This window comes from Falco peregrinus, chromosome 4 (genome assembly GCF_023634155.1).
Source record: "Falco peregrinus isolate bFalPer1 chromosome 4, bFalPer1.pri, whole genome shotgun sequence".
Lineage (NCBI taxonomy): Eukaryota > Metazoa > Chordata > Aves > Falconiformes > Falconidae > Falco > Falco peregrinus.
The window spans coordinates 88,321,606-88,345,851 of NC_073724.1; the positions used below are offsets into that span (position 1 = coordinate 88,321,606).

At 39.3% G+C, this 24,246-nt stretch overlaps 1 protein-coding gene across 1 annotated transcript in view; it reads right to left on the minus strand.

The window, feature by feature from the left end:
* Positions 1-1,377: 1,377 nt before the first annotated feature.
* The window catches only part of VWA8 (von Willebrand factor A domain containing 8), a 185,953-nt gene continuing 163,084 nt past the window's right edge, over positions 1,378-24,246 (minus strand). The window contains exons 41-45 of the mRNA XM_055803173.1: positions 18,401-18,526; positions 16,378-16,536; positions 7,172-7,270; positions 5,743-5,981; positions 1,378-3,312 (exon numbers count right to left, since the gene is read on the minus strand). Of these exons, the coding sequence (XP_055659148.1) occupies positions 3,204-3,312; positions 5,743-5,981; positions 7,172-7,270; positions 16,378-16,536; positions 18,401-18,526 (732 nt within the window). The 3' untranslated portion in view covers positions 1,378-3,203. The remainder of the gene's footprint in view (positions 3,313-5,742; positions 5,982-7,171; positions 7,271-16,377; positions 16,537-18,400; positions 18,527-24,246) is intronic.

Below are 24,246 nucleotides of genomic sequence, written 5' to 3' on the forward strand. Positions count from 1 at the left end.
GAAAGAAGGGGGGGGGGGGCGGAAAAGACTGCTGGATTCAAAGATTCAAAATCCTTCCTACTCTCCTTGCACTTTGTGCTAGCCCATCACTTTTACCCATAGTTGTGTGAAGCTGCTTATGCCTCTAAATGTTGAACGTGCATTGCTCTGACTGAAATGACATCTGCCTGGGCTTTCTGTATTATTCTTGCACCTCAGTTAAATAATAATCCAGAATGACTGCACACTGTTACTAACTGGCTAGTGAGTACGAACACATTCCATATGTAAACAGAACTAGACCAAAATCTGCATTATAAGAGGTAGTTAAAATCACTACTGCTGATGTGACTAATGCTATTAAAGCATTAGTGATAGGTCAGGACCCGCTCCGACCGGCAGCTCTATTCACTCACCGAAACATGCCTTTTCATAAAAAATGATGAGTGTGAAAGTGCCTTAACAAGCTGTGAGAAGAGATGAAAAATACCTTAAAGGCTTTCCAAGGGAATGAGTGACACACAGCACTGGCACATGCATTGCAATGAGAGCAGTCGCTGGTGCTGCTGTTAGTTAAACAAAGCCATGTTACTCTTAAGTATTTTACTAATTAAAAATAAATGCATATTAAGAAGCTCTGCAAGTCCCAGCAACATGAAAGAAGAATGTTTGCTGAATTTCTGAGCTGTGAGATAACACTGCCAGTCCTTGTGAGACAGGGAAAAGCACAGCTGTGGCTTTGATTTCCCTGGGGTAGCGGCAGGCATTAAAAGCAGGTGAGCGATGCACGGCCCCAGGAAAATTTTGCCCTAAATTGTTAAAATTTAGAGAGACGCTGTCAGGTCAAATATGCTCTGCAATGAAGCATTGTTAAAAGCAAAACCCAAACCCCCTCCTTCTGAACTGAAAAAAAACCCCAAGAATGTTTCATTCATTTATTCTCCCCTTCTCTCAAAGTCCACTGGGAACTGCTTCTACCCCCTGTCAGCCGCCCTCCCGGCCGAGCCGGGCCCCAGACATGAACGTGTCCTGTGGGCCCATGGAATGTGAACTGAAACACAACAGACATCTCCTGAAACAAAGAATAAAGCCAAACACTACAGAAAGGTAACTTTAAATAGCACGACATGAAATATAATGTGCAGGGATAATAAAATAAAAGGTTTAAAGTTGGATTTACCTTAGCTTCTCTTAAATAACCCTATTTTTATACAGTATAGATAACAGTATTATACTGCATGTGAATCTGAGGTGAGAAAGTTTATCCACTCAATCTAGAAAGTGTATAGCACATTTGCTAATTAACTGTAATAAAATTATTCTTTTTTGAAGGACTGCTGGCAATAAAAGCAGAGATGCTGAAGCAATTTCCACATAAAAAAACCATTTCATAACAGATTTATGAATATGCCAGTTCTTTATTGCATTTAGTATCGCATCATATGTTTACAGGACCAAGATATTTATATTTTGAAGAGTACTTCCCCTCAGTAGCCGCATCTGTGTGTATGTGCATGTACATGCATTTGTCCCAGCCAGGGATAACCTTCTCAACCTTCTCCTCCCAATTCCCTTCTCTCCAAACAGGAATTGCATCTTCAACCTCTTTGTTTTCACATATATAGTTATCATAACAATACCAACAAGCCTTTGAAAAATATCTTCCGTCCTCTCTTGCCCTAAAGAGCTTCAAAGCTGGCCAGGCTTTGAAACACATCCTAAATATGTGACATTTTTAATGGTCTGGTAACAATTTTTGCTGCAGGACCGATGGAGTAGAGAATGACCACTAGAAACTGGACCCTTTCAAACACTGATGGTTGTATTTAACGGGATCAAATTAATCTTTATCCCCTCCAAGGATACTGCTCACAGTGCAGTTTGAGCAACTGTGGGATTAAGAGAAATATCAGATGTGGAATATTGCAATTCCTCCTTCAGATTTCTATAAGTACCCTCCCCTGACTTTTTTCTGTTCAGTTACTCTCAAATTAATATCAGCAGAGAATCAGTGATGATGCACGCCCCTCACGCCAGCTTAATTAAATCATACATTCAATTCATCAAGTATTCCAATGTTCCTGGCGCAGCACAAGGTATCTATTCTTTAGTAAATAAAGAGGAGTTACTGCCTTATGGGACAAGCCAAACACCAGCCAACTGAATTATAAAATAAGTCTTTTAACTATCCTAGATATTAAATATACCCCAACACAGATATCTTGCTAAAATAAAAATAGATTTTTTTCCTCTTCCTTTATAAAAAAGAACTTATTTTCTCATGCCTAGATCTCTCTTCCAGTTTCATCCTCAGAAGACCCAAGCAAAACAGATCAGGAAGGAGCTCTAGCAAAGCATTAGCAACTTTTTTGTTTTCCAATCAAAAAGGCACCTGCATGTACCGAGGCCATCCCAGGGATTCTGGGCAACAGTGCAGCGGGACAGCTTCATCAGTCATGCAAAGGAAATGTGGCAGTAATTCCCTCCTTGGAAACGGTGGCTGTTGGGTTCTTAAGACCATTTTGACCCTTTCCCCTTACTTTTCACAGGCGGAACTGAATAAATCTATTTTTGTTTTGTTTTCCTTCGTAACAGCCACTTTCTCTAGATCTGACAACTCTGAGCGCTGTGCCTGATCAGATAATGAATGTTTACACGTGACGGTCAGTGTTTCCGAACTGCTCCATTGTTTCCAGCATCCAGCAGTGAAGCCCCAGTGCCCATCAGGACAAGAAAGCAACAGCAGAGGAAGGAAGGGTTTCCTGCCTGACAAGAGCAGTCCTGTTTAAATGAGATGGAGGTTACTACCCACTCAAATATACACACGCAAGACACTGAAACAGATTGCCTGGCTCTGCCGTGCATAACATTATCAAATCCCAGCGAACTGTGTTCAATAAAACTTGTAGTACTGGCAACATGGCAGGCAGAGGAATGATCACAAGCTGTCCTTTATTTATTTGTCCCTCCGGAAAAACATTCACTCTGCTGCCATCCTGCCGTTTACCTCTGCCCTGCTGCAATTCTTTGAACGCGCTAAGTTGGTTGAGAGATTTTTGGGTGAAATTTTACAGGCCAGCTGTTGTGCAGTTTTGGATAGCTTTGCTGATTAGAGAACAGTATGTATTTTATTAATAACTGTGTTTATCCTCTGTTTTAGGGTTTGCATCTCCAGCTGCAGTGGGCTTCTTCTTTGAATGCACACACCGTGGCATCAGTGATGCTTAGGCACTTGACAACATGGTAGATGTGAAGATCTGCTGCAAAATCTGGGGGATCTCTTTGGTATCCATGGCAATAAAAGACCGACCTGCTGGTAGTGTCCTCTGCAGCCTATGGAGCAGAATGAGGGACAAGACACAATTACCATTTCAAATTATCTTCCCTACCACAAGCCAGGGTTCCTTAAGAACGGATGTTTTTCCTTTTGAATACCTTCCCAGTCCATGCCGTTCACGTTGCTTCACCATGCAATTAAAGGCTTGGGAAAGCAGCAGCGGGAGGAAACACTGAGGGCAGCTAAGTCACAGAGGTCCTTCCAGCAGGACAATTAAAGTGTTTCTAGAGATTTCTATTCACGCCCTCTTTCAGACATGTAAAAAATTCCATTTTGTTCAAGGTACCAGTGACCCCATGAGGTATTACCACAACGGGTTTTCTGAGGGCAGCTAGAGATTTACTCTGGAAATGAAGATATTTACTTACTCTAAACAGATTAACACAAACCCACCGCTCTTTCAGTTCAACACCTCCAGTGATTATAAATGTGCTCTTTGTACTTCCTTTTTGAGATCACAGCAGATTAGATGGAAAGATATTTTTCTGCCAATACTAGCCTGACACATTTTTATTCACTGCTAAACCCCACTCCCCACCCCCAGCCCCTTAAAAAAGCTAAACAAGGTGCATGTTACAAACCCCATCTCCCTCATGTCCAGTCAGCAGGCTTAGAATTCATTTTTTCACTCCTTTTTAAAGGAATTTATATGCCACACCATTTCTCCAATGCTGTTAAGTCTCACTTTTAAAGTGAGTTTTTAAAAAAGCTGCAATAGAGAATTCCCTTCTTCTTCCCCCACAGCAGTTACAGGAAGGCTTTGTCTAATTCTGTGCTTCCACGTACACAGAAATGCATTTCAGTGACAGCATTGTGTGCATTTTCCATACCCAGTGAACTAGGCAATTATAAGATCTCCTCTTACATAGCAGGATATGGCCAATGCCTTTTCATTTTTTTATTCCTAGCAGAAGTAAAAGGACTTTTCTAATTATTATCTTTCAGAATGGATTCTCTTCTCATGCATAACGCAGCTCTGATGTACAGACCTGCAGACGTGACTAATGGTGGCTGTGCAGATGTATCTTTCAACTCTTTACTGACTAAAACTATGTACCGAGGGTCAATTTCCTTTGGGCCTTCTCTCATTCTGCTCTAGTTGAAGACTTGAACAGAAGCAGAAAAGGCTTTTTTGTGGCTATACCAGCTTTTTGCCGCATGTACTGGATGTGGAACTGAAGGACACCTGGGACACAATTTCCTTCTTTTCCCCTGTGCCCAAACAATTTGAAGTGAAATTATGTAGTAGCACTAAAAATAGGCATACTGGCTCAGACTCCAAAGAATTTATGTTTCTAACACAAGGGGAGTACCCGAGTCAAATTTTTGGCAGTTTTGAAGACCATTAAACTTCAGCTTCTCTTACTTTAATCTCTTTTCTTAGGTCCACACATTCAAACCGCATACTGGACAACGGCAAAGGCACCATGACTCCGTCATGACTGCGGAGTGGTGTTGCTTACAGGGACAGTACACATCCTCCAGTGGGACGATGGCTTCAGGTTCTCCCTTTGGATGCACAGAATGCTCTGCACTAGCTGGCCATAAGGGTTGTCTGCACGGACCCAGAAACCAGTTTCCTCCCTGACACAAGGCAGAAGCTACTGCTCCTTACTAGTAGATAATTGAAAAGAAGAATGAAAAAAGGATGAAAAGCTGGACATGAGCCAGCAATCTGCACCTGCAGCCCAGAAAGCCAACTGTGTCCTGGGCTGCATAAAAAGAAGCATGGCCAGCAGGTCGAGGGAGGTGATTCTCCCCCTCTGCTCCACTCTGGTGAGATCCCACCCGAAGAACTGTGTCCAGCTCCGGGGTGCCCAGCACAAGAAAGACGTTGACCTGTCAGACTGAGTCCAGAGAAGGGCCCTGAAAATGCTCAGAGGGCTGGAACACCTCTCCTATGAAGAAAGGCTGAGAGAGTTGGGGTTGTTCACTCTGGAGAAAAGAAAGGTCCAAGCAGACCTTACTGAGGCCTTTCAGTACATAAAGGGGGCTCATAAGAAGGATGGAGGGAGACTTGTTACCAAGGGCATGTAGTGACAGAACCTGGGGCATCAGTTTTAAACTGAAAGAGGGTAGATTTAGATTGAACATAAGGAAGAAATCTTTTACAATGAGGGTGGTGAGATACTGGAACATGTTGCCCCATCACTGGAAGTGTTCAAGGTCAGGTTAGACAGGGCTTTGAGAAACCTGATCTATTGAAAAGATGTCCCTGCCCATGGGAGGGCAGTTGGACTAGATGATCTTTAAAGGTCCCTTCCAACCCAAACCATTCTGTGCTTTTATGACGCTATGATCAAAACCTTATGCAGAACACCAGCATGGGCAACTATACCTAACTTCACTGCAATAAAAGCTTAGTTTATATTTATGATGAATGGAAACAAAGAAAGCTACATTAGGCATAAACCAAATATACTTACCTATCTGCCTGGTCTCCTAAGGATCCTATAAATATGGCAAAAGCATTAACTTGAGCATTGGTGGTCAAGACCTGGGCAAACCTTGATGGCTGAATACCATATCGCTCAAGATTTGCATCACTCAAGACAATAACAAAATACTCATCAGCCTCTTCCTTGGCAATGTGACGAATGGCATTCTCTGTCCCTTCCAAGGTATGGTCTCCACTCATGCAGAACTGAGCATGGGCATGCATGATCTGTGTACATAGCATAAACAAATGGAAATATGTAAGATAACTTCAGGAGTAAACATTCATTTCAGCTGGCGCAGGAGGGAGTAAATATTCAGTTATGCTGTATTAGGGGTTGCTTCTGAAATGTGGACAGTGCTCTAGATACTTCAGAAGAGGCAGATTTCTGTATATAATATGTCATATTTTAAGATAGGCATCACTTAAAAACACAGTGGGTCAAACAATCAAAACACATGCATGGATGTAATTAGACTGGGCTTCAGGGAAGGTAAAATACTTTGATCAGCTCCAGTTTGAGTAGCTACACTTCTATGTATTTAAGGAAGAAAAAGGGCTTAGTTTCCTAAATACTGTGACCAGCTCCTGCCTGTTTATAATTTGCATTAGACTTCCAAACCCTAGTAGTGTCACAGCTATTACCAAATATCCAACTCCTGAGAGTGACAGCAAGTTTTAAAAATGTTGAAACATTTTGTCTGAGCTGTTACGAAATAAATACACTGTTTTCATTGAAGAAGCTGTTTCCTATGCAGAAGGCAAGGAGTTTTAGACATGAGAAAATCCAGTCCTTCTAACACAAATAGCTTCCCATCTTTTAAAAATAATTTTTGGAAGAAGCTCAAATACACAGTTCTAACCTATCAAGCTGCCAACCAGGTAAATCCTAAAATATATTCAATTTTTCTTCATCCTATTACAATAAAAACTTGGTGAATACACTCACTTTGCAATTGTGATTTAACACATTTTTAGTCTAGCATTGACACATTTTCCCACTGCTACTGTGACACATTACTTCTTGAAGGTACCAGGCTAAATCACTGACCTGGGATCCCTCTACAGTTTAAATTAGTCACTTACGCGTTAATAGTATCACCATATGATTTAGGTAGAGCTACCTAAATCACTGTATAATGCTTGAAACTTCCTATATCCTTTGCCAGGTAGTCAAAATTTATGACACAGCAGTCCAGAAAAAAGCATATCTAGCTTTTACAATTTTGGCATAATTTGTTTTCTCCCATGTCTCTGAAAGGTCCTGTTTCAGTTTTATGCAAATACACAGGTTTTGCTTTCTTGTCTTTCTTCTATTTTACTCTCCTTATGTTTTGCATTCTGTGACCCACCTACAATTTCATCTTTGCAGTCACAAAATCCTTAATTATCCAGCATCATTTATCAGTAGGATTTACCTTTAGAACCTCTAGTCTTTGCTTATTGTTCTTAGGAACTCTGTCACTCTCAACCAAGGCGATGTCAAAGCCATCTCCTGAATGTCCAACAATATCGTACTGCAAGAAAGAAACTTCATCAGTCATCTGTTAGTCACAAATGCCCCTTGGGTCACAATGACATGAGACAGATCAAAGGCAATTTCCTTTCAACAAGAAAACCCAAATACTGTTCCCTGCTTCTGTTTATGAGCTGCTTAAGGGAATAACTTGCAATCTCTCACCGACATGAAAACATGGGAAAGAATTGTTAAATATTGAAATTAAAGAGCAGTTACTTATTTCCATAGTCTGTTTTTCACATCACCCCACCAACTGCAGAGTGGTGATGCCTAAGATCAAGACCTTGCCCTCTCACATTGTGTACGTGTTTTTTTAAAGTAGCAATTTTCATCCTCTTGAGTCTGACAAACAAGAAGTGCATTGTTTGAGAGTAGCTCCTATGTTTGATGGATCTTTTTAGTGACCTCATTCTGCTCTGAAAAAAAAAAAAGTATTACAACCCTTCTTTTTTAAAAATCAGCACTCCTTATTTTTGTGCATAACAGATCAAAGTCATTGCTGAAAGTATGTAGGGAAGTGAATTCCAAGAGTCTCTGTACGTTTTCAAAGGAGATCATGTGCACATCATTCTTCTGTGAAAGATGCTGCAAAAATGACATGTAGAGTTGTAATAGTTCAAATATCTTGTTGAACAAATAATGTAATATTGGGAAGGCCTTTGTTTTACGTGCAAGTTTTACTGCTGTTCTATGAAAACGAAGACAAGCTGAGTTATGGCAAGGTCCTGCCCTGCCCTTTGTGTTGTGGATGTGGCAGTCACCCCAGGGAGAATTCAAGAGCAGGACAAAAGTGGATTTAAACTGTCTACACCAAGTAATAGAGCACAGTTCACAGATCCTGAGCCCGGAGAGACCTGAGCTGGCAATTCCTCAATATGAACATGTCTGTATTTCCCCTCACTGGCTGGCACAGACCTCTCTTTAGCTGACAGGGAGCCCTTGTGCAATATTTTGCCTTTCTGTTTTCTTTTATTCAAGTACTGCCTCTAGGTCCCTGCCAGGTTCACCATCCCTAAATCCCACATAATCACTTGGTAAAAGGGAGACCTATTCCTTAATTTTTTTCTGTCTTTTATTTCTTTTTGAAGACCACTTTATTTGGCGTACGTGAGGTCCTGGAGACTGGAGAAATGGCATACTTTATCAACAAAGCTCTTTTTATTTGTTTCCTTATCACTAATTTGCTTAAAAATATATCAAGGGTAAAAGAAAGCCACAGCAGCTGCAACAACACTTTTAAAGGTGACATCTCCCTCTGCAAAACAGCAAACGTGCCACATACTATAAATTATTTCACCCAAGGTAAGCCCATTTTATGACAGCCTCACATAACCCAGACTTCCTTCCCTTAGGAAATCTTTATATAATCTAGTCCCCATGCAATCCCATTTCTTTCTGCTCTGTTGGCTTTCCCCATTCCTGTTGTCCTCAGCTCTTCCATTTCTAGTATTTGCTACTCAGCCTCATATAAAGCTTCCAGTCTGATACATGCTTTCTCTTAGAAACCTATTTCTTATCACCAATAATGCTTCAGAATCTCTCTTTCCTGGTAAATATTTAGTTGGTGTTTCTGTCTTCCTCAAACCATTCTCCTTCCTGGAAAAAAACCACAATTTTTGAGACTAATGTTCAGCATATTTCCTAATTAATACAGGAATTAATCCAGAATGTGAACCACACACAAAGAGAGCGTGCGTGTGTCCTGGCATATTTTTTTAAATACTAAAGATTATTCAAATCAGAGGAACTAAATAAAGCAATGGTTTAATGAAGCAGAAAATATACAGCGCAGCTAATATGATTCTTATGTAATGTTAGAAATGTCCACAGATCTTCAGGGTAGGCTCTTAATTATGAAACCCTGCACGTCCTTTGCTGAGCAGTTTTGTATTTGGTATCACTTTTAAATCAACAACCTAATTATGTAAAGCAAAATGCTGTCATTCTGCTGTGTAAAAAGAAGGTCGATTCCTTCGTAATGAGCTCCTTCCCAGCACTTCATGGACCTCTCCCACCGGGTGTCCTGGTATCAGCTCTGCCATACTGAGTTCATGAGAACAGACACACTTTGCTATTTGGGTATATAATTTTGGCTCTTGGCAAATAACAGACCAACCTTTTCTCTCAAAAAGGCTGGGTTTAAACTCAGTTTGACAGTCTGAGTAATGGGAAGTGCTGTAGCTCCTAGATGAAACACCAGAGGCTGACCCAACAGTTGCCCCTCCCCACCCCCATTCTTGCCCAAGGCAGGAACGTACAACCTGGCTATGGGCAAGGTGAGGCTGAAATGATCTGAGCAAACTATTGCAGGCACGTAGAGGTGTTCACCTGGGAACGTCGTGTCCTGCCTGCTCCCTCCTCAGCTGGCTGCTTATTATTCTCCGTGTGTGCCCATGCATGCGCCCAAGTATGTATACTTGTGTTTAACAGACGTTATCTGTTTCCTGGTTCCTTTGCTGACAGTTTACTATGCTATTTGTGATTAAAAAAACATGTGGTGAGGCAGCAGGCAAGAAGTGGCTGTTTACTTCGTTCTGGCTGATGCATTCTGTGTCAAGCAGGGCCTCCCAAAAAGCAAGGTGAGATCCTGCCATGCTGTGGAAAAGAAGTGCTACGGTTACCAGCCCTCAAGTGCGGCTCCTCTTGGTCCTTTGATCCCCCTGGAAGTCAAGTCAAGGACCAGGAGGGGCCAAAACCTAATGAGTGTGAGGTTGCTTTTGGGCAGCTTAGCTCCCCAAACTGTGAGGCTGGATGAGGATTTGCGCCCCAGCAAAGGAGGGGACAGGAACAGAGCAGCACTGGCTTGGATTGACTTAAGTTAACATAGGACTGCAGCCTGGGAGACGCTCCCTGGGAGAGAGGGATGTGAGCACGCTCACAGCCAAGCTTCAGACATGACAGAAAGATGTTTGCCCAGGGGAATGTATGGAGTTTACTGCAATTTAGGACAGGCATAAAACTGGAGTGAAGAAGCCCAATCCACAAGGGCAAAGGAGGATTTAAATCTCTCACCCAGGTCTTCTTTCAGTAAATGGCAACCTCCCGATTTGTATTCTAGTAAAATGTACCCTTAGTGATTCAATGCTGTTCTGGCGTGCTCATTTTAAAGAAAAGGTGCAGACAGCTGTGCAGCCCTGGCCAGCTGGGAACACATGCAGGCACACACACGCTTTGCCAAAACCAGCTTGCTTCCTTCGCAGTAGTTAAAGGTGAGCACAGAAAAAGGGCTTCTGAGAAGCAAGGATCTGACGCTTTTTTTCCTCATAAATTACATAGAATATATATGGATGGAGTTACAAGTAAGAAAAGAGCTGTGATATGACTTTTCTTGGAACTGAGTTTTGTTTTGTTTTACAAAACAGATTGCAAGCATAGCTCTCAGGATAAATCCAGCAGCAAGATACATGTTTGCTACAGTGCAGGCTTAATTGAATTAATATATTATTGCGGTACACTGTGGCTCATTTTCGAATAGCCTCAGGTACAAGAACTGCTCTATTCAGAGCTGTGAGTACACAACATGTAAACACGTCTCTTGAAATAGCATCATTTTGTTGGTTTCTTTCCTTACAGGCTAAAACCATCCCTATTCCACTGTCACATTTTGCACTGAATGGATGGTTGCTGCTGCCTAAAATGAGTAAAATGGAAGACTTTGTCTTCTGCAGCTGCCATGCCAAAAGGTTTAATTTCTGAAGGCGTTAAAAAGCCGAAAGAAGATGCATGCTGAATGTAAAAGGCAGTGTAAATTAGACAGGCCTCTGCCGGAGGGCTAGATATTTATAAATTTATCTCTTCTTTGGACAACACTGAACATTCTTCTTTACTAAATTTTTTTCAAACTTTTTGTTTATTATTTAAAAGAAACTATTCTGGCAAGCATGTGGAGCACTTCTCTTCCTGAGTTAACAGTTCTGCCTCCATAGTAAACTTTACAAAAGCAGAATGCTGAAATGGGTATATAAACCCTGCAATATCCCTTTAATATAGCTATAAATAACAATTCAGACTTTTCCTACCAGTTACATAACATACCATTTATTGAGCCACTTACAGTTATTTTAAAGGCTTCATAAAATTGCTGTTGGATAATTGACTGGACATGACTCCTAAATCTGCCATCATGTGTGCAAATGATGGTAATTAGGGATGATATAAAACCATATGGTTTGTGTGACAGATGTAATACTACCTCAGATAAAACAAAGAACAAACTGCCCTTCTGCACATTTTCAAATAATTGGCAGCTAAAACGAAATGTACAAAAGATGTTAAGAACTGAATCCTGTAAAATAATTTGCTTATTATAATGTATTTGTGTAAGTGATGCATCCACACATTCAAAGGCGCCAAGGGGCATTTGTAGGAATATATTTAACCTCCATTATTAGGACAAGACTGAGAATGTGGCTTCTATTACCTCTGTCACTCCCCCTCTTTAATAAAGCACTTCAGAGGAAGCGTGGATGAGATGACATTGCAAGAGGGCTTTGAAACATGGCTGTTAATTTAAATGGATTTCCCGACTGTGGGAGGCTCATCCCCTTGACAAGGAATGATTCGCTTCCTGCACTTATAGTAAATGGAAGCAGGCAGGTTGCCCTACGCAAGCGTAAAAAGGTGACAAATACCTGCTGGCAATTGCCTGACTTTTTATGAGGGATAACCTGTTCGGTACAGTCACATAGCCAATACCTAGCTCTTCTGTAGGAGAAGGCAGGGAGAAAGTATTCTCTACTTTCATTCGGTGTTGTAAAGGCCAATTGGACAATCAACATCATCAGTAATACCAAGGGGTACCACACATGGGGAAAGCTCAGCTCGTATGATGAAACAACCAAGGAAAAGCCCATCTAATTAATTCATTTAGCAGAGAACTAAACCAATAAACCAGCAAAACTGTGATCTTGAGCAAAGGCCAAGAATTGGTTTCCAAAGCCTGCATTGCAGTTAGATAGCAGAAGGGAACTTTACTATATAAATCCCCTTTGAATGCCTTGCTCAACAATCCTGATGGTCCCCCAGGTCCAACACATGTTGTACAAGAAGCCCCTCATATCTGCAGCACATGTCATTGTGACCTTGCAGATGGGGCTGCAACAGGAACAAGTAACAGCATGCATATCTGAAGGCCCCAAAAGTCTATTTTTTAAAAAAACAGGCAAGAACAGGATAAGGAAAAGGAGAAAGGAAAAAGTGATAAACTACAGATTTCTCACTGCTCACTACACAGTTGTGGGGGTTTCTTTCTTTTTTTTCAAATGGTTTCTCTTTCAGAAATGAGAAATGTATGCTATTTTTGCAGATATTTCAGCTTTGTCCTGAGCATCTTGAAAAGCATCAGTGTTCTCAGTGATATTTTAAAACAATCACTGGCTCTTTTAATCTCTGAACACCTAATTACACTCATTAGAAACTGAGGAACTGGCACGAGCTCTGGCTATTGACTGCATTCATGCAGGTGTGGCAACTACCATACCAGATTATACCCCCAAAAACCTGTATATTCAGGCTAGAGATTTCAGAAATGCTGTTCATTTTTATCAAAGGAACGATTTGAAGAGTCCACTGGCACATGCACAGGAGACTTCTCGTATCACAGGACTGTGTAATGTAGGTTAAAAAGAGATACTTTAGCCTAATCATTGGATCATGTTAAGAATATAGTTCAAACAGGCCTAGTTAGTAAATGCCTCTGTGCTCATTTTGGGGGATGACTTCAGTGGCCAGTGAAGCATAAGGCCATATCCTGTTTGCTGTCCTAGTCATCTCTGGTCTACTCTTGTAGACATGCTTTGAGTGAATCAAATCCCAATGATGTAGCACAGAAAGATGTGGAGGAAGAAAAATACTTTTGTTCCCTTGGGCAACAGCAGGTCTGCAGTTGACAGAGTTCACACTGGATCTGGCTAGCCTTGGCTCAAAGGGCTGTTGCTGTCCCCCCAAAGTTCTCTATTCAGTGAGAGAAGCCCTTGAATGGAGGAGAGTTACCTCAGAAGCAGTTGAACAGATGCAGAAAGCTGATGACAATTTTTTCCCTTGGTATGTCACCAAAATTTCCAGCATCTTCCTTACCACTGTTATTTTAAGTATAAAATTGGCCTTATAGCTCTTCTGACTCACAGAGATTGTAAGGATAACATCATTACTCCTGTCAAGTATCATCAAAGAGTGGCAATGTTCATATCTGCACATGTAAGTATTTTTATAAATGGTAAGTGGTTGTTAGAGAGGCATATTTACTATTGCAACTAAAAGCATGTTGCGTTATTGGCTCAGCCAAATACAGGCTTTCATCGATACGCAGGGCAAAACACTGGCCAATAGCAACTATTTCCAAGCAAAATATAATAATCTGTAATAGATACATAGGGATTTGAAAGGTAATGAAACAGATTTTAAAATCCCAGAACTGAAGACAGTTCTTAATGATCTTACTAATCCTGCACAGCGGTCTGTCTGTCCATCTGCTTCTATGTGTTATTCCTTTACCATGCACCTGAGGGTCATGTCTGGGTTCTCAGCTATTGAGCTGCACTGGAAATAAGGACAGCTGATTATCTGCCACTACACAACATCTTTTTTCAGTGTCATCACTTCTAAGCCACTGTCCTCTGTTCTGTAAATGCAAAATAATTCATTCTTCATAACAAGAACAGAATGGCTGTCGTAGAACAGAACAAAACAACCGTCCTCTGGTCACTGTTTCCATTTTACTCAAGATTCTATCAGCTACTTGATTTCTGTCTCCTCCAAACTGCACTGTTCTTGCCTCCTTAGCCATTTGTTGTATGGGGACCCCTCCATACTCTTTGTAATCTTTGTCACCCTCTCTTCTTTTTCAGCTCTACAACAACTTTTGTGCGATGGGGGACCAAAGTTGCAGATGTTACTGCTGATGTGAATGCATTATGGATGTTTACAGTGACATTCTGATGTTTTCTGCTTTATTCTCTGTCCTTTTGCTCATAGTTTCTAATGTTCAATTAGCTTTTTTTGACAGCTAGTGGGCACTGAGTGTTCAAAGAACCATATAACATAATTGCAAGATTTCTTTATCGAGCACTAATATATAGCCGAGAGTGAGCACTAATGGATAGCTAAGACTTCTTCATTGTGTATTTAAAATCAGAATTGTTTTCTCCCACCTGTAGCACTTTATATTTAATAGCACTGAACACCAGCTGCCATTTTATTTCCCAGCCACCATTTATGGCCAGGTCCTTCTCCAACTTCTTCCAGCTGGATTTCCCTTTTTATTTTCCCAAATAACTTCACAAAACTAGCAACTTTTGCCACCTCACTATCCATGCCCTTTTATGGATCACTTACAAATATACAGAACATAACAACATGGGCTTTGGCACAAATCCCAGAGTTCCACCAGTGACCTTCCTGTATTACTTCACTGTAAAAAATGACCACTTAGTCTGTTTTCCATATTTTTAGCAGTAATTCTTTTATCTGAAGGCTTTCCCTTTTATCCCCAAAGTAGTATAATTTCTTCACAAGCCTCTGGTGAGGGACTTTGTCAAATGCTTTTGGCTAAGGAGATTCTGTCAACCAACCTTGCTTGCCACATATATAGACACTCTTCAGAATGCACTACTTCCCTTTACAAAAGCCATGTTGATATATCCCAATATATCATTTTATACTTGTGTCCACTATTTCTATTTTGCATGCCTTTGTGGGCAATCCTGCATTTGGCCATACTAATATTCGTGTTGCTCAGATACGCCTGATTTACCAAGCTACACAAATCGTGTTGTATAATTACACTACCCCTGTTAATATTAACATTACCTTTTCTATTATCAGTGAGCAGGAGATTCATGAGCAGCTGAACCAATACACCCCTTGTTTCCCATGATGTTCTTAATTACAGTTGAGTTCCCACATGGCTTCTCTGGGCTAAGGTCTAAGCTTATGGTTACAGCATTTTTCTCCAACAGGAATGCAGAGCATCACCCTCTACCTGGCCTATTTTCATAACATTTGCAGGAATCTAGTGTCTTTGTGAACAAACCCACAGTTTCAAACTTGTTTGAAATTGTGCAACGTGCTCCGTTTAAGCATGTTTAAGGGGGAGAAAGCATTACTGCCAGGGAGTACGTTAGTGCATGACTCCTTTCCTTAGGAAAGTAGGCTAAAAACATAAGGCTTGTGCCCTTTTTTACAGCCTTTTCCCTGACAAATGGAAGTCTGCATGACTGGACTGTAGAAGACATTCTAGAAGTACATACCTCCATATGGCCTGTTTTTGTACAGGAGATTCTACAGAAGAACAGGAACCTGTAGGATTATGTTGTCAGAGGAGCAACATGAAGCAGACCTGGCTGAATTGATCTGGACTAAATTTTCTACTAATTTTGTTTAGGAGATTCTACATTTATTCAGATGTATTTGAAGTCTTGTGCTTGAGATGCTCTTGGGTAAAGGCATTGGACATCTTTATTCTTCCATCGAACACGGAGTCTGTCAAGAATGAACTTGAGATTGGCCATACCTGTCTTTTTTTTTAAGGTTAAAGAAACATATCCTAGACCTTGTTTAGGCTTACTGAGACCAAAAAGGGTATAAAAATTATTTACAATTCCTTTCCAGGCTACTATTAAATGACATTTAGAACCTAGTATCTTTCAGCAGTAGAAATTATTTTCTTGCTTTCAGGTAACTGGAAGAGAACACAAATAAGGGACAAGGAAGTTTGGTCTTCCTGTGACAAAGTACTACTGTCTGTACTTCGGGCAGACGGAAAGGCAGAGCATCTTTGCATGCCCTGAAATTCACTTATACTTGTGTTCTGTAGGCTTAAGTGTTTCTGCCCAGAGAAACAAATAAACAAATACAGAAAACCACAGCAAATCTCACTATATCAAAGTCTTAAAAATCTTAGATTGAATGCTCCTCTGCCGAAGTGTGTAATGTTTCTTATCCATTCACTAGTATTATTTTTCAGGTTGCTAGAAATAGATTAATGTCTTTATTTTCTTGTGGGAATGAATAATGCTATTTGGCTAGACTGACTGCTGAAACACTTTTTTCCACTGCTCCACAGAGCCTGTGCAATAACCACAGAGCTCCTAGCCCAGCTGTAATTACCTTGAATTTATGCTCATAGTTCTCAAAAGCTTCCATGACCATGCAGACAGCCTCCATGGAGCGTTCCAGTCGTCCATCCACCCCGTTAAAGCGGTACATGCTACCGGAAACATCCACCACCAGGCGCAAACGTTTAGGTTTCTGCTGGGGGCTCCCAGGCTGACAGGGAAACAGCAGAATAAATCCCAACATAAATGGGAAAGGTAAACATCAGTAATGATCACGCATTTCAGAAAAAGAACCCAATGGACTTTGCAAAGCAAGAAACTTTTATCCAGAAAACATCAATTATTAAAAAAAAAAAAAAGCAAAACCATTTTAACCTTTTTTCTAACTGTTTCAAACCAGTTACTTGACAGATAACTCATTCTTCCCCCTCACCTTCAATGCCTGGAAACAAAATACCTCGAAAAATTCCACACGTTTGTCATGAAAATAGTTTTTGTGTCTCAGTTTTGATTCTTAACATTTTATTTCAGTAAAAAACCTCTCAATTTTGCTCTTTCTGCCAAAGCTTATAATGGAAATGCTTTTTCTTGGCTTACAGTACTAACAGGGACCCGCATATGATTGTAAAACCTTGTCTGCTGAGGTTAGTAACATTCAAAAAATGTTTGAAATCTTGTTCTGATTAACTACTTGTTTCTTCTTCATTCTGTTGCTGAAACCATTCTTTTTTCCTGAAAACAATCCCCACCTGTTTTAACAATTTTTGGCACAGTACATTCAAGGGAGGTGTTTTATTTAGTGTGCAGTGAGGTGAGTCTGGATTCAAGTATAAGGCTATTAAAGATGATCTGGCAAAAAGAACATTCACATTAAAAACAAATAACTAAAGTGTTTCTTTTACCTGTAAAGGGTTGCAAGCTTTTGTGTACTTCATTCTTGTAACTATTCTCTTAACAGACTGTGGCAACCCTGTCCTCCCAAAGACAAAGGGAGAGAGAGGGCCCATTAAATTCTACATTTATTTTGTTTTTTATTCAAAACTTGAAGATGTCCTTTTTTTTTCCCCTAATTGAACTAATTTTACAAAGCCTTAAAACTGATACATTAAGTAAACACATTTTGGGAAAAAAAAAAAAAAAGAGAGAGAGAAATGAAGATCTAATCACTTTTCCTTTATTGATCTTTCACACAGGCAGTGCCAAGTTCCATAAACTGTTCAAAGCAACAGTCATCAGGACCAAGTAGCATAAAAAACAATACCAGGGATTCATCAGATGTGGGTAGTTGACATGCAAAAATATGTTGTACTCTGCTATTTAAAATAACATTCTTAGCGTAGTTAAAAATTGTAATCTGTCATTCAGTACTACTGTTAAATACTATGGACTAGCCCAACCAGTTCTGGCCAGGTTTTGTTGGTCTAACTCAAGTGGTTTCTGTGTTGCTGACTCACATTCGCCTAACCATAATGTCTTCTAAGGAACAGCTGAATTGAGCCATAAGACAGAGAACTTCACCGTATCTTAATGGCTTTTCCTCACACTTTTTTCCCATTATAATTTTTATTCACGTAAATCCAAGTGTCTCTGGAAGCTGAAATTCTTTGCATATCACAGAATAAGGAGAAGACATTTGTAAAACATTTAAAAAAAAATCCTAGGGTACTTGTGTGTTTATCAACAAAATTTAAATTTGTGAGAAAATATTTTTGTTTTTCATAGAAAAACAAACGAACAAAATGTTATCTGCTAATTGCCTTCAACTCATTAAAATATAAATAAGAACATAAAAACTGTTGCATTGGATCAAAAGAAAGCACTGCCTAGATCAGCATCCCCTCTCTGACAGTGGCCAACAGGAAATACATATGGAAGACTATAAGAAGAGGTAAAGCAAATTTTCCACCCTGTGGTTGCCTCTGTATCATGGACCTCCCAAGCCAGCAATGATTATTCTGAGTTTCTTATCCCTATAACTTACTCAAACTACAAACACAGATATTGTACAGCCACTATGTAATCAGCAAACGGTTAAGCTCTTCCCCACTTTTCCCTGCTACTTGTTGGATACTTACTTGTGGCTCAAGTTCTCCCCGTCGTTTATATATGGCTTTTTCTCCTGTCAGCCCGTCAATGATTTTGGCATCATCTAGCTCTCCAACAGCTTGGTGTCTCAGCCATTGTCTTTCTTTACCTTTGGCCTACAACAGAAAGAAACCTTAATTCACTCAGTAACATGAGTGTATGTTGGACCATTTAAGACCTACTGAACATGACATACACATGCATTTTCTTTATAATGATGTGAAAGTTTTGGCATAAGTCAAAGAATTCCAAACACATTTTCATAGCTGTACTGATCTTTTTCTCTGAAAGACAAAATAACACTACAAAGAACATGTTCCCTTTGTAATTTTGCTTTTTTAAAGATGTTTCATACATGAGAGTTTAACTGTGGACTGCAGAAAAGTTAACATTTTTCTTTCAAATATGCTGGAAAGCTGTAACAAGCCTCTGCAGAAATACATACAACCAGAGGGACATGCATAACTGACCATTTGTTATGTGTTCTTAATCCAAGCAGTGTCAGAAAAAAACACTGGGTGACTTAAAGGTAAAACTAATTAGTATTCACCTTAGGTAATGATAAGTGGTTTCTTTTAAAACAATATTAACGATAAACTATTTTTCTATTTTAAAATAAAACCCTTGAAAATTGTGATACTCAAGAGAGAGTCCATTAAATGCTTCTTTTGTTTTATTTAAAAGGACACTAGTTATCTACAGCCTGACTTGATGAACTTGCACTACAATCCAGGAATTCAAATATTCATGGAACTCCTGTTCATATTACAAGCAACACATTTAAGAAGGTTTTCAAAGGATACCTTCAGCATGGTTCATAATACATAAGATCCACCTAATGACAATAAAGTCTGCATATATGAGTTTCATGGTTTATTTCATTTCTGCTTAAATCTCCAGGTTGAAGTTGCTCATCCTAGTAGCAAGCCTAGCAAGGAAAGATTTTAAATTTGCATATGTATAATGCTTTTGCACTCTCAGCAAATTGGTCAGCAGCTGGAGGAAAATCAAATATCCAGCAGGACACAAACTGCCTTAAACTTTGGTTCTGAGGAATGCAAATCAGTTGCTCTCTGATGAGCAGGAAGTATTACATTACAAATCCCTAGTGAACTGCAGGCCTGGGATTTGCAAGGACAAATCTTTACAATTTTTTACAGTCTGAGCAGTCAGATGATGGCTTCTTAAGGCTCAGACAATTTTTAATTTCACTTTGGTCAAAATTTATGAGTTTTTCTTTTGGGTATGTATGAAGAAAGAGTTCTGGACTACTGTCTGTTGCCTATATTTACTCAAGACTAACGGACTACTTGGCTATGAAAATAAGTGGGCAGAAAGAATACACAGCCACAAGGAAAAAGTTTTGATTAATTAATTTTACAGTATAGAATTTACATAGCTGTGAGAAACAGAGTTTTTTAGTTAGTAGTGTCAAAACCTTTACAGATGCTTCGTGATGGGAGGCAAAACCAATGGCGATACATGGAAAGCTCAGCCTTTGAGTGTATCGCAGAAAGGGAAAGTGGAAAAGATTTCTTAGGTGTGAATTCTGTCAGTCGTGCCCGCTGACACATTTTCATGGTGCTACAGTCAACCTCACTTTAACCCACTTTGGCAGTGGGGCATCCATGAGTTTGTTTTTCCCACCAACTAGTAATTTCCACCATCATTAAATACTCTTGGGATTAAATTTGAAGTCCCTTCTTCCATAGGATCATTGATTACTTTGTTGCCCAAAGAGTTGTGTAACATCACAAAAAGACACCTGAAAATTCCAGATGACCTCTACATGCTCCACCAAAACGTCACACTGCAGTTTTCCTGCTGTGAAGAACACAGTAGGACAACTCACGGCAAATTTCAACAACACTCCAACTAACCATTACAAAAACGCTCCTGGAAACAACACGCTGCTGAGTGAGCAGCTGTCTAAAATGAATCATGCACCTTCTGGGATGATGCAGACGAGATGAATTTGTTCCTAGTCATCTTAGCCACTGTAAGTACTGGAACAGAGGTAGATCTTTAACACTTCCTTAGGGCTGCTGTGTTGTCAGATTTTTGTCATTTCTTCCTTTCAGTAGGCAGCAGGGACAAAACCCCAGAAGATTATAAAGTTTTGGCTTCAATGAGCAAATTCTCAGTTAGTTTTACTACTGTTTTCATCGACAATGCTTTACCTTTGTGACTATTCATTGTTGAAGGAACGGCAGTGTGAGAAAAATAGTGCTTTTAACAATGGATATAGTTAAAAACCATGTAATACTTTTTGAAGCTTATGCGACAAAAGCCAGTATTTGAGCTGAAATTATATTGGAGGAACACAGAGTTGACACTCTCTCCTAAAACAGGAAAGAATGCCGACAAAATCTGACCTAAACTCTTTACAAAATGATGCTAAAATTATTTAGACTACTTAGCATCTGCCTCTTCTGTGCAGAATTCCCAAGAATTTATTTCCTTTTATAAAAGCTGAAAAAAATTTAATTGCCTTACTCACATGTGTTACACAATGCACGTATATATTAGAGAGAAGCTTCATACCATTTTCAATATGTAATTATCATAAGCTTAAAAGCAACATAGGTTTAAAAGCATGTACAATTTTCAGAGAAAAACATAGCTATTACATATATACCTTGCTTTGATATTTTACCAGAAAGGGCATAGAACCTGTTACTATCACAACATACTGCAACCACACTGATGAAAAGATATTGTATAGATATTCACTGTGCTGCTCTGGAAATTAGAAAAATGTGCTAGATACCGTATCTTATCAGCATGGCAATGGCTGATCACAGTACGCCACTGCAGTAATTCTTTTCACTGAAAAGATATCAAAGGCATATTTACAACACCACCCCCCCCCCAAAAAAAAAAACCCCAACAAACCAACCCAACCTCCTCCCCTGTGATATCTGTAAATATCACAGAAAAAGTTGTGTATGTGGAGTGACCATATCTAAATATGTCAGTCCTAGCAGTAGGTCCGAAATACTGCCAGTTGTGGACTGCATGTGTTTCTGGGAAAATAGTACACTCATGTTCCCTTAGCTGCTGAAGTCAGAAAACTACTACTGGCAGGGCACAGGGTTTTTTTTGAATTGTCAGGTCTCTGAGCCACGTTTATTATGGGACAGACACTATTTTATTCTTGCTGCTATGATCAGACTGTTCCTACATGACATAAATCAGACAGAGCCCCAGTAGACTCAGTGACTCAGACTCAGGTTTGCCCAGTTTAAATGTAGGTGCCTAAACGATGCTCAGAAGCTATAGGAACAGTTGTCTCAGATTCCCTCTGTAATAATCAATAAAAAGAGAAGTACCTTCTGGAAGGCAAGTCATCTAAAATCTAAGAAGGCCTTTCTGAGTGACTGACTGACCATAAGCTTTTGAATCTGGAGTTCAGACAGACAGCTTTGTTCAGGGTTTGGCCAGCATTAGGAGAAAGAAGAAAGCTCGTCATTGGATTTCCTGGACTTCCGGCTTTGCTACTTCTACAGAAGATAAATGACAACTTGTAATGTTTTGTTAATGTTGTTCAAAGAGCTGACAGAGATCAGTGAGCTATGTGAAGTGAAATGAACAATGAAATTACATTCTCAGACTGTATTTATGTATTGGTTTCAAGGATCAGCCTATTCCAAGCACCTCTTTCTGCTGCTACTAATTTTTGTGAGCCATCAATAACTGGGCCTGAATCCCAGCCTCTTGATTCTTGGGATATAAAATCTAATCAAAGGAACATATTTTTTAAAATCTCACAAACCTAACAATAAAAAGGCATATGTCGAAAAGAAAATCCAGATTAAATATACATGGACAATATATTCCCATTACGTGAATACAATGAGTTTGAAAGAAAATGAACTCAAACATTTTTAAAAAGCTAAAAGTGTTCTCTACTGTGAAGGTCATTTGGGATTTTCACAAAGTTAAAAAGACACAGACTGAGCTGCAAAGTCTACTGCAACCTACTGTGGCATTGACTTCTTATTTGTGAAATAAGGAATGCCTGACTGATAACAGAAAGAAAACAGGTTTAGCTGAGAACCTATGGTGTACGTAAGACTATCCAGAAAAAAGGGGAGACCAAGGCATAGTCCTTCATCAGGGCTGAATGACTTACCGTGCTGAAGAATTCAAATAATTTTTTTTCTTCTCAAAAAGATAACATGAAATGTGTTTGGACTCAGCTTCCCAATTAACAGAAAGCATTTTGCAACTAAGTAAGTCCTGTTACCATTTACCTTCATTTTCCCAGTGCATCTTCTAATAAAAAAAACTTACCAAAATCTATATGAAAATTTATAAAGCTAAAAATTTGCTTTCAGTATTGCTCTTATTCTACAATCTAGCTTTTCCAAATACAGTTTTTGTTTTTTCATCATAAAGTACACTTACTAGCTCTGTGGTTAGCTGTCAAAGGAAGCTGGCAAAGTCTCAAAATACTAAGGCTGTTAAGACTTTGCCTTGATACTAAAATGACCTTTTTAAGAAAGCAACAGGATATATCTCTTTAAATTAAAATATGTTATATTTTGATTATGATTAACATGATCCCTGAATGTAAGAATTTTGGCTCCAAGGAGTAGATAAGGCAGAGTGAAAAAAAGACTTAAACCTGAAAATTTGCTTACTCATTTCACTCCTAGAGTGTGCTTCCAATGGCATGTCTACTAGAAACACAGTAAAAAAAGCACTTAGATATAAATGGTGTAGGAAAACCTGAGATTTATATCTAAGTTTTTTTCAATTGAAACTGTCTTTACAAGCCAAAAGCCTATGTCCTGAACTGAAACATATATTAGATGCATGAATCACCTAATCATGGCCATCTTAAACATTCATTACATCAGGAGCTCTCTGAATTGATACATTCATAATAAAAGTGGTTAATGGTTCTCTGTGTATATATGTGATTATAGAAGTGTTGCAGTTACAAAGGCTTAAACATATAAGTAAGGCAAATTCTTATTTGCAATACCAGGGGATTGAATTTTTTGACCCAAGAGGAGTCTGTCAATCATAAAAAGTAATTTCTTTCTGTATTTCAATTTTATTGCTGAAGTAAGGATACAGATTAGACACAGCACACTGACTAACTAATAAACTAAGGTACATGTATACCTGTGGTTGGTAGCCTTCAACAGAAATATTTTTAATCAGAGATGCCTATAAGGAGTAAAATTAATTTTCCTTGAATTTTCACTGAAGAGTAGCAGCTTTCTCCTAGAAACAATGCACTTTTGATTCTATTTACCCTGTATATGAACACTAGTATTAATGAAACCTGGAACAACCACAAGACCAATTACTAGAAGAAAGGCAAACTGGTGGTTTTGGTCAGCTTCCACTTAAGAGATTTGGGCTACATGTTTCTATGAGCCAGAATTAAAAACAAACCTGAAAAAAAATGATGTTCTCAGCTGCATATGTGGTAGAGCTCCTACCTGGAGTGGGCATTTTTCTAACATCTATAGCATTTGCACTTCTCAGCTAAAAAACGTTTTTTGGACAGGAGGTAAATACAGAGGCTATGCTCTACATACTATCACGTTCTTTTAATAACGCATTTTCTTTCACAAAATTGTGGCTCCTGAATAATCTCTGTAACCTGCAGTATGGGAATACCACAACTTGTAGAGATGAGCACTGGGATCCACTTAAAAGCTGCCTTTGAAGAGCTGCCTTAATATGAGACTCTTTTTCCTAGCCATGATTATAACCTGAATCTGCTTTTAGCCCTGAAAGGTATGATCACAGATGGTAACAGGATATTAGCAAGATAGTATTTGGGGCCTAATGTGATGAGTTCACCATGTTCCTT